This window comes from Dipodomys spectabilis, unplaced genomic scaffold (genome assembly GCF_019054845.1).
Source record: "Dipodomys spectabilis isolate Male_0828 unplaced genomic scaffold, ASM1905484v1 ptg000388l, whole genome shotgun sequence".
Classification (NCBI taxonomy): Eukaryota; Metazoa; Chordata; class Mammalia; order Rodentia; family Heteromyidae; genus Dipodomys; species Dipodomys spectabilis.
The window spans coordinates 2,297,421-2,312,089 of record NW_024871065.1 but is presented as its reverse complement, the minus strand read 5'-3'; the positions used below and the strand labels follow the sequence as shown (position 1 = coordinate 2,312,089).

The following is a 14,669-nucleotide window of genomic DNA, read 5'->3' as shown; positions in this document are numbered from 1 at the left end:
CAGCCTCTGAGGTAGCTAGGATCACAGCCAACATGCCAACACTGATCTAGCTCGCTGAGTAATTGTATTTCTTATCAAGTCAGAATGTCTCAATCTGCCCTGGTTTCTAACCCTCAACAAAACTTCTGACACTAAAAATCACTTTCTTCTGCCATCTTGTTCCAAAGAAATGTTAAGTTCTTCTGTAAATAACACATGTTACACCTGTGTGCGTGTGTGTGCGTGTGTGTATAATAAACATACTCTGTAACACAGTCCCATCTTGGCATTAGGAAGATCTACTGAGAGTTTACTTACAAACCAGTAGCATCTCAGCTGGTCTAGCAACTGCCAGACACAAGGAAGAGGTTTTCATAATCTGCAACACTGTACTACTTTCCAAACTCTTTGCACAGAAGGCTATGATTGCAACCTAAGTGCTACAAGTATGTTCTGACTGTTCACATCAACTTATTTTTTACTACAAAGGATAAGTGAGGAGAGAGAAAGCATGCACACAACCACCGATTACAAGTCTGCCAACGTGCAAGAGGAAAAACCAAGATACATGGTTAGACAGGAAGGGTAAGCGTGAACTATCTCCGAGGGTTGCAAGAACACGTTGTGTTCTTTCCAAGCAAAATTCAATGTATCTCAGGCAATTTCTATGTAAAACAAAAGACATTTTAGGCTGGGCCCAGCAGTTCATTCCTGGACTCCTATCTACTTGGGAGGTAGGGAGGGGGAGGATTTTGACTCAAGGCCAGTGTGGAATCAATGTTTGTAAGACTTCATGGAAAACAAGTAACAGCCCCCGTCATCCATCTATGTGTCAAAGTAGGAGGATTACAGTCTAAATCATCCCACCAAGAAAATGTGAGACCCCCATTGGAAAATAACCAAAGCAGAGAGGATTAGGCGCATGACCCACAGCAAGCATAAGACCCTGAGTTCTAACCCTGGCCTCATATGAAAAACCAAAGCAAACTGACAACTTGGAGCTGACTCTGAACATACCTCTGGCTAAGATTTAATGAGGTAGTATCTGGCAAGACGCAGAGCAGGACCTGCCCTGCACCTGCCTTCCCTTTACAAGAAGTTCACACACGGTCCAAGGGGAGGGATGATAAATACGAGCACTTCTTTCCTGGATTAGGTAAGAAAGGCTGTCAATCTGAAGCTCAATGATCCGCCCACTCCTTCCCTTCATCAGTGTTCATGGATGTTCATGAATGGCCTCACATACACTTGGCATAGGGTGACGTATGGAAAGTGTTCCACAAAAGTAAACTAATATGGATGGGAGATGCATTAAACAATGGATTCTCAAATAAAAGTAGGGAAAATGAGGCACTGATTTACCTACTTCACTAATTCCCCCTCTCTGTATCCAGAGCTAACAGCTCAGCCAGAATTTTGTGGTTCCAAGTAACACTGCGGTCCTCGGTTCTAGAGAATTCTGTGTTTAGGCTAACAGGATCTCCTCTTACTTTTTCTTCCGGAAACAAATAAAGATGCAGAAGTGTGGAAAGGATGCTAATCTCAGTACGAATTATTGGTGGTAAAAGGCTGGCTAACAACATGAAAAATGAGTGAGCCAGGATCTAGTAGCTCTTGTCTGTAATCCTAGCTAGCTTGGAGGATGAGATCCCAGGATTGTGGTTCAAAGCCAGCCTGGCCAGAAAAGTCCCTGGGACTCTTAGCTCCAACTAAGCATCAAAAAGCTGGAAGTGGAGCTATGGCTCAAGCAGTAGTGTGCTAGCCTTCAGCAAAAGGGCTAAGGCATGGCACCCAGGCTCTGAGTTCAAATCCCAGTACTGGCAAATAAAAAAAGTATGTAAAGCCAGATCCCGTAATCCTAGCTACTCAGGAGGCTGAGATCTGAGGATCAGAGTTCAAAGCCAGCTTGGACAGATTAAGTCTTCATGAGACTCATCTCTAATAAACTACTCAAAAAAGGTGGAAGTGGCTCTTTGGTTCAAGTGGTAGAGCACTAGTCTTAAGAGGCTCTGGGACAGCATCCAGGCCCTGAGTTCAAGTCCCAGGACAGACAAGAAAAAGAAAAAGAAAAAAGAAAAAAAGAAGTATGTAAGAGCTCAAAGTGGTAGAGCACTCGATTTAAGCAAAAGAGCTCAGGGACAGCTCCCAGGCCCTAAGTTCACGACCTATGACTAGGGGGGAAAAGTATGTAAACAAGCTGTGTTTTCATCCCAGCAATAAGGGCTAAAACACATGTGGTATTAAACTTAAAAAGAAAAAAAGACTAGAACAACAAAATGAAAACTAAATGCAGTAAAAAGGCAATAAAGCTAATTAAAATCAATAAAGTTTGTCAATGTTTATTTAACTATCAAGCCTCTTTCTGTGAGTAAAGGAATAGCTCAGACCTGTGACCCTATCTATTCTGGAGGCTGAGACCCGGGGACTGTGGTTCAAGGTCAGCCCAAACACAAAAGTGGATCAATGAAGCGGTAGAGAGTCAGCCTTGAGTGAAAAAACCAAGTGAGAACTTGAGGGTCTGAGTTCAATCCCCAGTGCTGACAAAGCTGCACGGACACACACAAAGAACACGTGCTCCAAAGACCCTTTCCGAGAATCAGTGAGATCTTCTCCTTCACAAATATCAATCTGTCTAGAACAGAAGTTCTTTCTAGTTAATCAGAATCAACTGATTAAGCATGAAATCCAGTTATACCATATTAAACCAAACAATAGACAAAAATGGTAAAAAAAAAAAAAAAGGCCATTTGGAAAATGTAGGTATGTTTCATGAAAATAAATGTTAGCATGTGTTTGTTGTAACTATTGATTTAACAACTTGTAACACCCACCAGCTCTCAGGAGCCCCAGGTAACTTCCTCTCTGAGACCCACAGCTAGTTGACGCGGCTTGCTTCAACGAGCCAATACTCCACCCAGTGGTCGTTTCTGGTACTGCAGTTCCTACACAGGCAGAAGCACTCCCAAAGTATGCATCCCAGGGTCCATTCCATCAATGAGCCATAGCACGGGTTTGACCACCAAAGCCCAAGGCCCATTTACCTATTAAATACCTTAAACATCAGAATCTTGAAAAAGTCAAGACTTTTTTTTTTTGGTTGGTCATGGGGCTTGAACTCTGGGCTTGGGCGCTGTCCTTGAGCTCTTCAGCTCAAGGTGAGTGCTCTATCACTTGAGCCACAGCGCCACTTTCGGTTTTCTGGTGGTTTCCTGGAGAGAAGAGTCTCACGGACTTTCTTGCCTGGGCTGGCTTTGAACTGTGATCCTCAGATCTTAGCCTCCTGAGTAGCTAGGATTACAGGCGTGAGCCACCAGAGCCCAGCCTAAGTCAAGATTTAAAGACAAGAAAATCTACTAAACTGGAGACAAAACCCTTCCTCGGCCAGCTCATGCCTGTGATCCTAGCTACGGGGCAGACTGAGGATTGTAGTTCAAAGCCAGGCAGACAGCAAAGTCTGTGAGACTATTATCTCTAGTGAACCAGCAAAAAGCTGGAAGTGAAAGTGTGGCTTACATATGGAACACCAGCCCTACAGGAAAAATCTAAGGGACGCCATCTCGGCACTGAGTACCAAACCCCCATACCTACATCAAAGAAATGCGTTCTGCCAGAGGGTAGTGAATGAGTAATGTAATATTGCCAGGTCTATAAATGAATCCAATTCAGGTGCATTTATAATAAATTTCCCATCAGATATTCATTTGGTGCCAAAATAGGTATGCATTATTTATCTAGCATGGCATACTTTGAAAAAAAATCCAGTTGAACTCATCCTTTTCTTGCCTGAGATACATGGAATTTTCTTTGTAAAGCTTATTCTAAGTACCCATGATAAGAAAAAAAAATATTGGCCCTTACCCCAGTCCTGTTCATACAAGGCTTGGGAAAGGCACCATGATTCACTTATTGGCATGTGTGGATGCATAAAATAAAGATGTTTTATGAGACTTAAGGAAAGTTTGTTACACAAATCATTAGCAAGTAACAAAGCACTTAAATACACACACGATTTTGGTTTGTCATACAGAAATGCATAAACATAACACACACTTAAATACATAACTATGGTGATAGTCCCATAAACATCAAATCTCTATGACCTGCTCAATGTCTTTGGTATATTTGGCCTACAGTATACAAAAGAATAAGAACATTTTCTGAACACACATAATTATTTAAAAAGCAAGACATGTGAATTATTAGTTCAAGTTCTTCTCTTTCAAAACTGTCAGGACTGACGCGTGGATTCAGGGCCTCTCACTCTGGTTCCATACATACGTTCAGGGCTGGAGTTCTATCACTTGAGCCACAAATCTACTTCCAGTTTTTTGCTGTCTAACTGGAAATAAGAGTCTCTGGGCTTTGTTTGGCCCCGCTGTGTCAGAACCACAATCCTCAGATCTCAGCCCACTAAGTAGCTAGGTTACAGGCGTGAGCTGCTGGCCTGGTTTAATACAGGTTTTCTATGTAGCCCATCATAGAAAACAATTTCAGCAAAGACAGGGTACGTGGAAAAACAACAAGGCTTATGAAAGTAAGTGAACTCTGGAAACTTTTAATCCAAAGAGAATATTTTATTCCCTTTGTAAAATTGGAAGCAAGAAGTTAACAATGGTGTGTGGGTTCCTTTTTTCTTTTTTTCAACATTGGCTATGTTAATTATAAGTGAACTAACAAGCCAGGCACAGCTGGCTCATTCCTATAATCCCAGCTACTCTAGAGGGTGAGATCTGAGGATCACAGATCAAAACCAGCCTGGGCAGAAAAAAATCCAAGAGACTTATCTCCAATGAACCTTCAAAAAGCAGGAAGTGGAGGGGTGGCTCACATGGTATAGGGCCAGCTTTGAGCAAAAACTCTTAAGGGACAGTGTCCTGGTCTCGAGTACAAACCCTGTACAATAAACAAGCAAATACATAGATACATAAATAAGGCAACTGATAGAAAGGACAAGACTCTATGGATGAGAATTTACCCGAAGGGACCAGGCGGCAGTGGTTCACACCTGTAATCCTAGCTAAGATCACAGTTCGAAGCCGGCCAGGACAGAAGAGTCCCCGGAAACTCTTATCCCAACTCACCACTCAAAACTACAAGTGGCGCTGTGGTTCAAGTGGTAGAGCAGTAGCCTTGAGCACAAAGAGGCTCAGGGACAGCCCCACAACCAACAACCAACGACAACAACAAAAAGAATTTACCTGAAGAGGAAAAAAATTTGATACTATGTTAGTATCTTAGAAAGATTTCTGTGCTATTACAGTGCTCAATGGTGCCGTCAAAACACAGAAGCTCTCTTTCCCTTGAGTTTGGATTTCCGCTTTTCTCTCCACTTTTGATTTTCCCATTTCATACCTCTTCTATTTAAAACACAGTCTTCTATTTCACTGTGCTTTCCTATTGCCTTTTTGGGTGCCACTCCTGGGGCTTGAATTCAGGGCCTGGGCCCTGTCCCTGAGCTCTTTTTGCTCAAGGCTTGCACTCTACCACTTTGAGCCTCAGCTCCACTTGTGTGTGTATGTGTGTGTGTGTGTGTTTGTTTTGGTACTAAACAGGAGATTAAAGTCTATCAGACTTTCCAGCCCAAGCTGGCTTTGAACCATGATCTTCTGATCTCAGCCTCCTGAGTAGCTAGGATGAAGGGTATTAGTTACTGATGTCCAGCTTTCTATGGCTTTTTTTTTTTTTTGGTCATGGGGCTTGACTCTGGGGTTGGGTGCTGTCCCCGCCTCTTCAGCTCAAGGCAAGCACTCTACCACTTGAGCTACAGCGCTACTTCCGTTTTCTAGTTGTTTACTGGAGGTAAGAGTCTCATGGACTTTCCTGCCCGGGCTGGCTTTGAACTGTGTTCCTCAGATCTCAGCCTCCTGAATAGCTAGGATTACAGGAGTGAGCTACCGGCACCCAGCCTCTATGGCTTTTTTTTTTTTTTTTAATGGTCACTCTAGGGCTCGAAGTCAAGGCCTAAGCACTGTCCATCAGTTTCCACTTTGGCTTTTTTTGAGGGTTAATTGGAAATAAGAGTTTCATGGCCTTTCCTTTCTGGGCTAGCTTTGAACTGAGACCCTCAGATCTCAGTTTCTTGAGTAACTAAGATTATAGGCATGAAACACAGGCACCGGGCTCCTGTTGCCTTTTATATCTAAGTCTAAATAGAGTCTAAATGATTTCAAGAATCATTTCCTTGATAGAATCACTTCTTTCCTCACTTCAGTAAAAAATGATGATTATGAGCAGATTCACACATCCTCTATGGCCACTGGGTCTGTTTTTCTTTGTTCTCACTTCTGGTTAGGTCCAGCCTATTCATTATTTGAAGCCTAGCTCAAACCTCTTATCCTCTATAGCCTGCTCACCCTGTTCTCTCTCCCTCCAAATCGCTTCTTTCCCAATATGTACTCAGAACAGCACCATGGGGAACACATCAGTCTACATTCTTTTCAGCCTAGCACTGCTGACACCTGGCCTGACCTCATGGAACTAAATTTAAAAAGTATAGATCAAATACTTCAAACAACTTTCTGAGCTCTTTCCTTCCAGACTTGAGTCACAGCACCACTTCCAGGTTTCTGGTGGTTCATTGGGAGTAAGAGTCTCACGGACTTTCCTGCCCAGGCTGGCTTTGAACACGATCCTCAGATTTCAGCCTCCTGAGTAGCTGGGATGACAGGCATGAGCCACCAGCATCCAGCTGTACTCTAAATAACTTTTGAGCTCCAACACAAAATCAGTAACCTTGCATTCTTACCAGCTTTCTCAGATTTTTCCTTCTGTTCCCGTAATTCTTCTCCCTGGGTAGTCATTTGTTTGATTCGGCTCCGAAGCTGAGCAATTTCTTCCTCTTTCAGTTCCAGCGTTTCATGCATCTGACGTTTTGTCTCTGTTATGACCATTCCCTGAACAGAAGTGCAGACTAAAGCATTTCATAACAAAACTGCATCAAAATTAAAACTGCTCAAAATTAAAACCAAAACCAGGTGCAAGGTGAAGAATTTCTTTAGTATTCACAAACTCAGTTCTACAAACTCTGTTCTGTTCTGCTCTGTTCCTTAGTTACCCCGGTATGGTACCACAATGTACATGTATGTACATATAGATATAAAAATTGGTTGTGGGGCTTGAACTCAGGGCCTGGGTGTTGTCTCCTGAGCTTCTTTGTGCTCAAGGCTAGCGCTCTACCACTTGAGTCACAGCTCCACTTGAGGTTTTTGAGTGGTTCATTGGAGATAAGAGTCTCATGGGGACTTTTTGGCCCCAGCTGGCTTTGAACCATGGTCAGATGTCAGCCTCCTGTGTAGCTAGGATGATAGGCGTGAGCCACCGGTGCTCAGTGTATCTCAAGGTATTTTTGATTAAAAAGGTTCACAGTAAGTGTAATCCTTTTAAGTATCAAACCATGTTTTAATAAAAGATTTTAGGGGGGTGAGGTGTGAGGGGGTATGAGGGGGAGATGGGAAGGGATGGTAAGGGGAAACAAAGGAGGAGGCAACCATGCTTGATAAGAAATGTACTCATTACCTTGCTCATGTAATTGTAACCCCGCTGTATGGTATTTTCAATTAAAAAAAAAGAAAAAAAGATTTTATAACCTTTCTATAAATGTGCTATAATTTCCCCTACTCTAATAAGCCATTTCTAAGGAATTAGACATAGGCTGTTGAACTTGCCTCCTGACCACAATGAAGTATATAACCACTGACTGTTCAGAAAGGATGGATCAAACTGAGGTAGAGTAATCTGCTTGGATGTTCCTTTGTCCTCCTCCTGGGACTGTCAGTGACTAAGGAGCCCCAGCCCTCTGACTTGCCAGTGTGTCTATGAAGGGATCATGCTCACTAGAAATGAAGACCACAGGGCAGGTGGTGGGGGTGGGGTTACTACATTTGAAATCGATTATTAGACACTAAGTAACTGAGAGTAGTTTAACTTGTCCTTGAAAAGGTGTTCAGACTTTGTAACAACTATTTCATGTTCTCAAGAAGAACATTACCTTACCCACAGGGTCTCCAAATCCCTGCTTTATAGGACGACTCTTCCAGATAACTAATATTAACAAACAATAGCCATTACTAATAAGGAATTTTAAAACAAAATCCTGGGCCTTCATTTTCTTTTTTTTTTCTTTTTTGGGTCCGGTCGTGGGGCCTGAACTCTGGGCCTGGGCGCTGTCCCTCAGCTCTTCAGTTCAAGGCTAGCGCTCTACCACTTGAGCCACAGCACCACTTCCTGCTTTTTTCTTTTTGCTTATGTGGTGCTGAGGAATCGAACCCAGGGCCTCAGGCATGCAAGGCAAGCGCTCTACCACTGAGCCATCTTCCCAGCCCATGGGCCTTCATTTTCTTTTTTTTTTGGTCTGGTCGTGGGGCCTGAACTCTGGGCCTGGGCACTGTCCCTCAGCTCTTCAGCTCAAGGCTAGGGCTCTACCACTTGAGCCACAGTACTACTTCTGGCTTTTTTCTTTTTGCTTATGTGGTGCTGCGGAATGGAACTCAGGGCCTCAGGAATGCAAGGCAAGTGCTCTACCACTGAGCCACCTTCCCAGCCCCTGGGCCTTCATTTTCTTCAGAAACTGAATCACCATAGGAGTGGGGAGGAACAACAAATAAAGGACAATTGAAACTATAAATTATTAATAGAGGTCTTAAACTGGGCACTGGTGGCTCATGCTGTCATCCTAGCCTCTCAGTAGACTGAGATCTGAGGATTACGAATCAAAGCCAGCCCCGGCAGGAAAGTCTGTGAGACTCTGATCTCCAATAAGCCACCAGAAAAACCAGAAGTAGTGCTGTAACTCAAGTGGTAGAGCGCTAGCCTTGAGCTGAAGAGCTGAGGGACAGTGCTCAGGCCCAGAATTCAAGCCCCATGACCGAACCAAAAAAAAAAAAAAGAATTTTATCTAGATCTTGATTCATAAAATGAAACAAAAATCTGAAACTGAGAGATTATACTAAGAATATTTTAATTGCTAGAGGTAATGGTAATATGGTTACAGTTTTGTAAAAACAAAGAGTGCCAAATGCCAGTTCCTAGATACTAAGAAGGCTGGGATCTGAGGATCATGATTCTAAGCTAGTCACTGTAGGACAAATTTGTGACACTCTCATCTTCAACTAACCAACAAAAAAACTAAAAGTGGGGCTGTGGCTCAAGTGACAAGAGTGCTTGCCTATAGTAAAAAAGCTCAGAAACAGCATCCAGACCCTGAGTTCAAGCCCTAGTACTGTCACAAAAAACAAAGCATAAAACAAAACAAAATTTTCATGATCTCTCTTGTGGAAAGCTTTCTCACAGCTATCAGTCAATTCAGAGGAGGGCCACAGGTGTCCTTATACCTTATCTTGTTCAAGTTGTTCAATGGAGTTCTTCGCATCACGCAGCTGCGTGATAAGTTTTGTTTTCTCAGCCATATGAAGCTCCTAAAACACAAAGATAAATTCCTTTCTATAATAAAACTGATCTTTATAGGGCAATTTTATACAGTGTATGTAACCTGGTTAGAGCTTAACAGTCTAGTAGGATGGAAGTGCACAAAGACCCAAGCACAGCAATGCTACCAAGCTAGCAGGACGGAAGTGTACAGGAGACCAATGCTACCCAAGCTAGCAGGACTGAAGTGTACAGGAGACCAATGCTACCCAAGCTAGGAGGACCAAAGTGTACAGGAGACCACCACTACCCAAGCTAGGAGGACCTAAGTGTACAGGAGACCAACGCTACCCAAGCTACGAGGACCAAAGTGTACAGGAGACCAACGCTACCCAAGCTAGCAGGATGGAAGTGTAGAGGAGACCAACACTATCAAAGCTAGGAGGACCAAAGTGTACAGAAGACCAATGCTACCCAAGCTAGCAGGATGGAAGTGTAGAGGAGACCAACACTATCAAAGCTAGGAGGACCAAAGTGTACAGGAGACCAATGCTACCCAAGCTAGGAGGACCTAAGTGTACTGGAGATCAATGCTACCAAAGCTAGCAGGACCGAAGTGTACAGGAGACCAAGGCTACCAAAGCTAGGAGGACTAAAGTATACAGGAGACCAATGCTACCCAGCTAGGAGGACGGAAGTGTACAGGAGATCAATGCTACCAAAGCTAGGATGTATATCCAGAGAAGTATGCCTCTCCACACAGCCTACAGAGGATGAGGCTTTCTAGGGAAGGTTCAGATTGGAACTGAGAGATCTATCTTTCCAGAACTTTATAGAAGAAACATTGTAATTTTACCTTCATCTTTTCCAGCTCTTGAAGCCTTTCCTCCAGCTGTTCTTGAAGTGCTTCCTTTTCACTGGTTAGTAGTGTACACTGTTCTTTGTGTGACTGAATGGTTTCTTTACAACGCTGAAGAAGATTTTCTTGACGCTTAACCCTTTGCTGAAGTGTTTCCAGCATTTTTGCAGAAGGGACTTCTCCTAGTAGGGAACGGTAAAGCACCATGAACAGGGTCAATCAGTGAGGAGATAGAAGGGAATTCCAGGTGCAGTTCTGTTAGTGCACGGGCGTGCATACTATTGCTTGTGAACGTTTCTTGAGGGGAGGGTGTTGAACACTGAATCTAGAGTCTTCTGGACGCTAATAAGGCAGCTGTTCCCCCACTAAGTCACACTCCTAGTCCCTGGAGGGTATTCCTTTACCAAACTGCAATACTCTAAAAGCTAGATCAAGGAGGAGAGGATAAGCCTGGCTAGCTAACAGACAGGCCTCTCACAAACCTCTATTTTTTGAAGACAAGGGGTAGTATATTCAGGTGTAGGTGTGTGTGTAGGTGCTTGCATGGGCCAGTCCTGGGCCTTGAACCTGAGCTTTTTTACTCAAGATGAGTGCTCTACCACTTGAGCCACGGCTCCACTCCAGCTTCTCGGCAGTTCATTAGACTTTTGAATTCTGCTGAGTATCTAGGATTATAGGCACTGGCTGCATTCACCTTTTTTGAGGCTACAATGGCACAGAAGAGAACTAACATTGATTGCATCCACCTTTCTTAACCAACAAGTTTGGCAACTACTTTCTGTTATTCATAATTATGTGATCTTCAATACCAACTCCAAAGGATTATTAAACATTGATTCTAACCACGCTCTAATCTCTTCCTGAGAGCGGATATGGCTTTCTGCATTTCATTACATTTCTGAGTGAGATTTTACGTCTCAGAGTAACTGCAAATCCTCTGATACACTGACTGCTCAGATAGCTGCTCAGTAAGATACTCTGATTCTGGCTAGACTAAAATAATGTTTAGTCTCTTTGAAAGGGAAAAGACCAGGATGGCAAGGTGGCAGCACATGCCTGTAATCCCATTAATCTGGAAGGTTACATCTGTAACGTGCTTCAAACTAACTTGTCTCAGCAAACAAAAACCTAGGAAATGAAAATGGATAGCCAATTTGTCTAAAAAAAACAAACAATCAATCAAATACCTAGGAAATAAAAAAAGTAGGAATTTTTATTGAAGACGGAAGACTCAAAATTTAGGGAGGGTAACAATCGAACTTTGAGATAAAATCTTTTCTATATTTTCCAGTTAAAACAAAATAATAATAATATGGACATATTCAAATATAGACGCATATAAATATAAACAATGAAATTTAAAATATCCAAACAGGGCTGGGAAGGTGGCTCAGTGGTAGAGCACTTGCCTTGTATGCCTGAGGCCCTGATTTCAATTCCTCAGCACCACATAAGCAAAAAAGAAAAAAGCTGGAAGTGGCGCTGTGGCTCAAGTGGTAGAGTGCTAGCCTTGAGCTGAAGAGCTGAGGGACAGCGCCTAGGCCCAGAGTTCAGGCCCCACGACCGGACCAAAAAAATAAAAAATAAAAAAATAAAATATCCAAACAATTGTAAATAGAATTATCTATTTTTTGGGGGGTCCGGTTGTGGGGCCTGGGCGCTGTCCCTTAGCTCTTCAGCTCAAGGCTAGCGCTCTACCACTTCTGGCTTTTTGCTTTTTTTTTTTTGCTTATGTGGTGCTGAGGAATCGAACCCAGGGCCTCATGCATGCAAGGCAAGCGCTCTACCACTGAGCCACCTTCCCAGCCCCTAGAATTATCTATTAACCTTGAGATGGACTGACATGCTTCTAGGAAATCTAGGAACTGCTATCAACATAATAGTATAACATAATCATTTTCAATTAGATTGAAAACAAACTGCTTCTTGTAGCTTATGCAACTATCAAGTCTGAAAACAATTACTTACTTTCTCCTAAAAGTTAGCCAACAAATTACTAAAGGACAACAGAAACCTCTGCATCTTTGTGGGAATGCTAAGACTGAGGGCACTTACTTCATTACTTTTTTTTTTTTTTTAATCAGCTCTTGTCCTGTATGTCTCAATTCTGTCGTCTACTGCTTTCTCCTTGCTTCGGTGGTAGCACTGCAGCTTGAACTCAGGACCTTCCAATCTGCTTTAGCTTTTATGCTTCACTTGAGCCATACTGTGGTTCTTTGCTGGTTGACTTCCAACTGTGATCCTCAGATCTCAGCCTCCTGAGTAGCTATGATGACAACCAGTGTCTGGCTCTCATCTGTTTTTCAAATTAAACTTTCAACAGGAAGGATGCTTACCTATTGCCTCTACATTATCCTCTGTGTTCTCTTCCTTAGTGTCAACTTCAGCCTCAGTTTCCATCTGAGGGAGAGGTTTTAGTACATCAATATTCACAGGGCTATTACGTAATCGTTGTTTCAGGAGAGAAACCTAAAATAAAGTATTTCATTATGGGGAGGAAAGCACAGAAGTAATATTTTCTTTTAAAAAAATACAGGGGACCCAGGCACTGGCAGCTTTCAAGGCTGAGATCTGAAGCTCGTGGTTCAAAGCCAGCCTGGGCAGGAAAGTCCATGTGACTGTTATCTCCCATGCACTTGGCATAAACCAGAAGCGGAGCAGTAACTCCAGTGGTAGAGCATTAGCCTTCAACAAAAAGGGCTCAGGAGCAGAGCCCAGGCCCCAAGTTCAAGCCTGAGGATGGGCACCACCACTACCACCACATCAACAAAATGACAGAGGCTGGCTGGGCATCGCTGGCTCATCCGGCTGAGATCCAAGTGAGCACCAGCAGAGAAATCTGAGAGACTCTTATCTCCAACCAACCTGCAAAAAGCCACAAGTGGAGATATGGCTCAAGTGGTAGAGCATCAGCCTTGAGTGAAAAAGCCAAGTGAGAGTATGAGGCCCTGAGTTCATACCCTAGTCTGGGCATAAAACAAAATAAAAACAAACCGACAGGCGACAGAGTAAACAGTAGCAGTGCTACCACAGTGGAGGAAGAATATAAAATATATTCCCAACGTAGCTGATTATAATCTGTGACATTTGTCTGTGGCATTACAAATAATCAAAAGATGTAACACTCCAAGTTATCCTTAAAAGGGGGTGGGGGGGCAAACACTTGTGAAAACAGCCTTTCACTTCAAACAGAAAACAACCTAATTCATTAAAACTTCTCAGTTCCATCCTCTACCTGGGTCTGGAGAACGCTGATATACTGATCTTTCTCCTCTAGAGATGCATCAAACTCCTCCTGGAGATGTTTCTTCGCTTGCTGATCCATTTGGAGCTCCTAAAAGATTTTATAGTTGTCAGTGTGAAACAAAAGAAACAAAAAGTTTCCAAAATTTAAAGATATAGCTAACACAGATTTGCCTATGCCCCTCTCTCTCACTCTGTCTGTCTCTGTCTCTCTCCCTTTCTCTCTCTCTCTCTGGTACCAGAACTGGGACTTGAACTCAGGGCTCTGTTCTCTTGCTCTGTTTTCCTCTCATAGTTGGCACTCTACTACCTGAATTAGCCTTCAGTTCCAGCTTTTGGCTGGTTAATTAGAGAAGAGTCTTACAGATATGTTTTCCAAGGCTGGCTTTGAACCTAGAGCCTCAGGTTTCAGCCTCCTGCCACTTGCCCCTGGCTTGCTCACCTCTTAAGACAGGATGCCAGGCTGGGTGCTAGTGGCTCACACCTGTCAAGCTAGCTACTCAGGAGGCTGAGATCTGTGCATCAGGGTTCAAAGCCAGCCCAGGCAGGAAAGTCTGTGAGACTCTTATCTTCAATTAACCACCAGAAAACCAGAAGTGGTGCTGTGACTCAAGTGGTAGAGCACTAGCCTTGAGCTGAAGAGCTGGGGGACAACGCCCAGGCCCAGAGTTCAAGCCCCATGATAGACCAAAACAAAACAAATTAAAATAGGATGCCAGAAGTAACAATTAGAACTAATTAGAAAATACTCGGCACATAAGACACCAATACTGGTTAACTCATTAACATAGGCCAATAATTTTGTTCCTTAAAGAATATGAAGATCATTGGGAACCAGTGGTCACACCTATAAACCTCACTACTCAGGAGGTTGAGATCTAAGGACTGTGGTTCAAAGTCAGCCTAGGCCTAGGCAGGTAAGTCCCTAAGACTCTTTTCTCCAATTAATCAGACCAAAAAAAAAAAAAAAAAGCTGGAAGTGGATTTATGGCTCAAGTGGTAGAGTGCTGGTCTTGAGTGGTTGAGTGCCAGTCTTAAGCTGAGGGACAGCACCCAGGCCCTAAGTTCAAGTCCCAGGAACAGCACACTCACACAAAAGTATATGAAGATGTAGACAGTGTGCTGATGGCTTGTGCCTGTCACCACAGCCACTCAGGATGCCAGCCCAGGGAGGAATCCAGAAAAATGCTGACTAGAATGGCTTAGGTGGTCAAGTATCAGCTTT

General features: G+C 43.2%; 1 protein-coding gene across 3 annotated transcripts in view; it reads right to left on the bottom strand.

The window, feature by feature from the left end:
• Golga4 (golgin A4) overlaps positions 1-14,669 on the bottom strand; it is a 72,601-nt gene that overhangs the window by 37,133 nt on the left and 20,799 nt on the right. For all 3 annotated transcript variants that reach the window (XM_042667330.1, XM_042667332.1, XM_042667333.1), the window contains 5 exons: positions 13,437-13,535; positions 12,538-12,670; positions 10,199-10,383; positions 9,309-9,392; positions 6,725-6,872 (listed from right to left, as the gene is read on the bottom strand). In XM_042667330.1, coding sequence (XP_042523264.1) covers positions 6,725-6,872; positions 9,309-9,392; positions 10,199-10,383; positions 12,538-12,670; positions 13,437-13,535 — 649 coding nt within the window. The remainder of the gene's footprint in view (positions 1-6,724; positions 6,873-9,308; positions 9,393-10,198; positions 10,384-12,537; positions 12,671-13,436; positions 13,536-14,669) is intronic.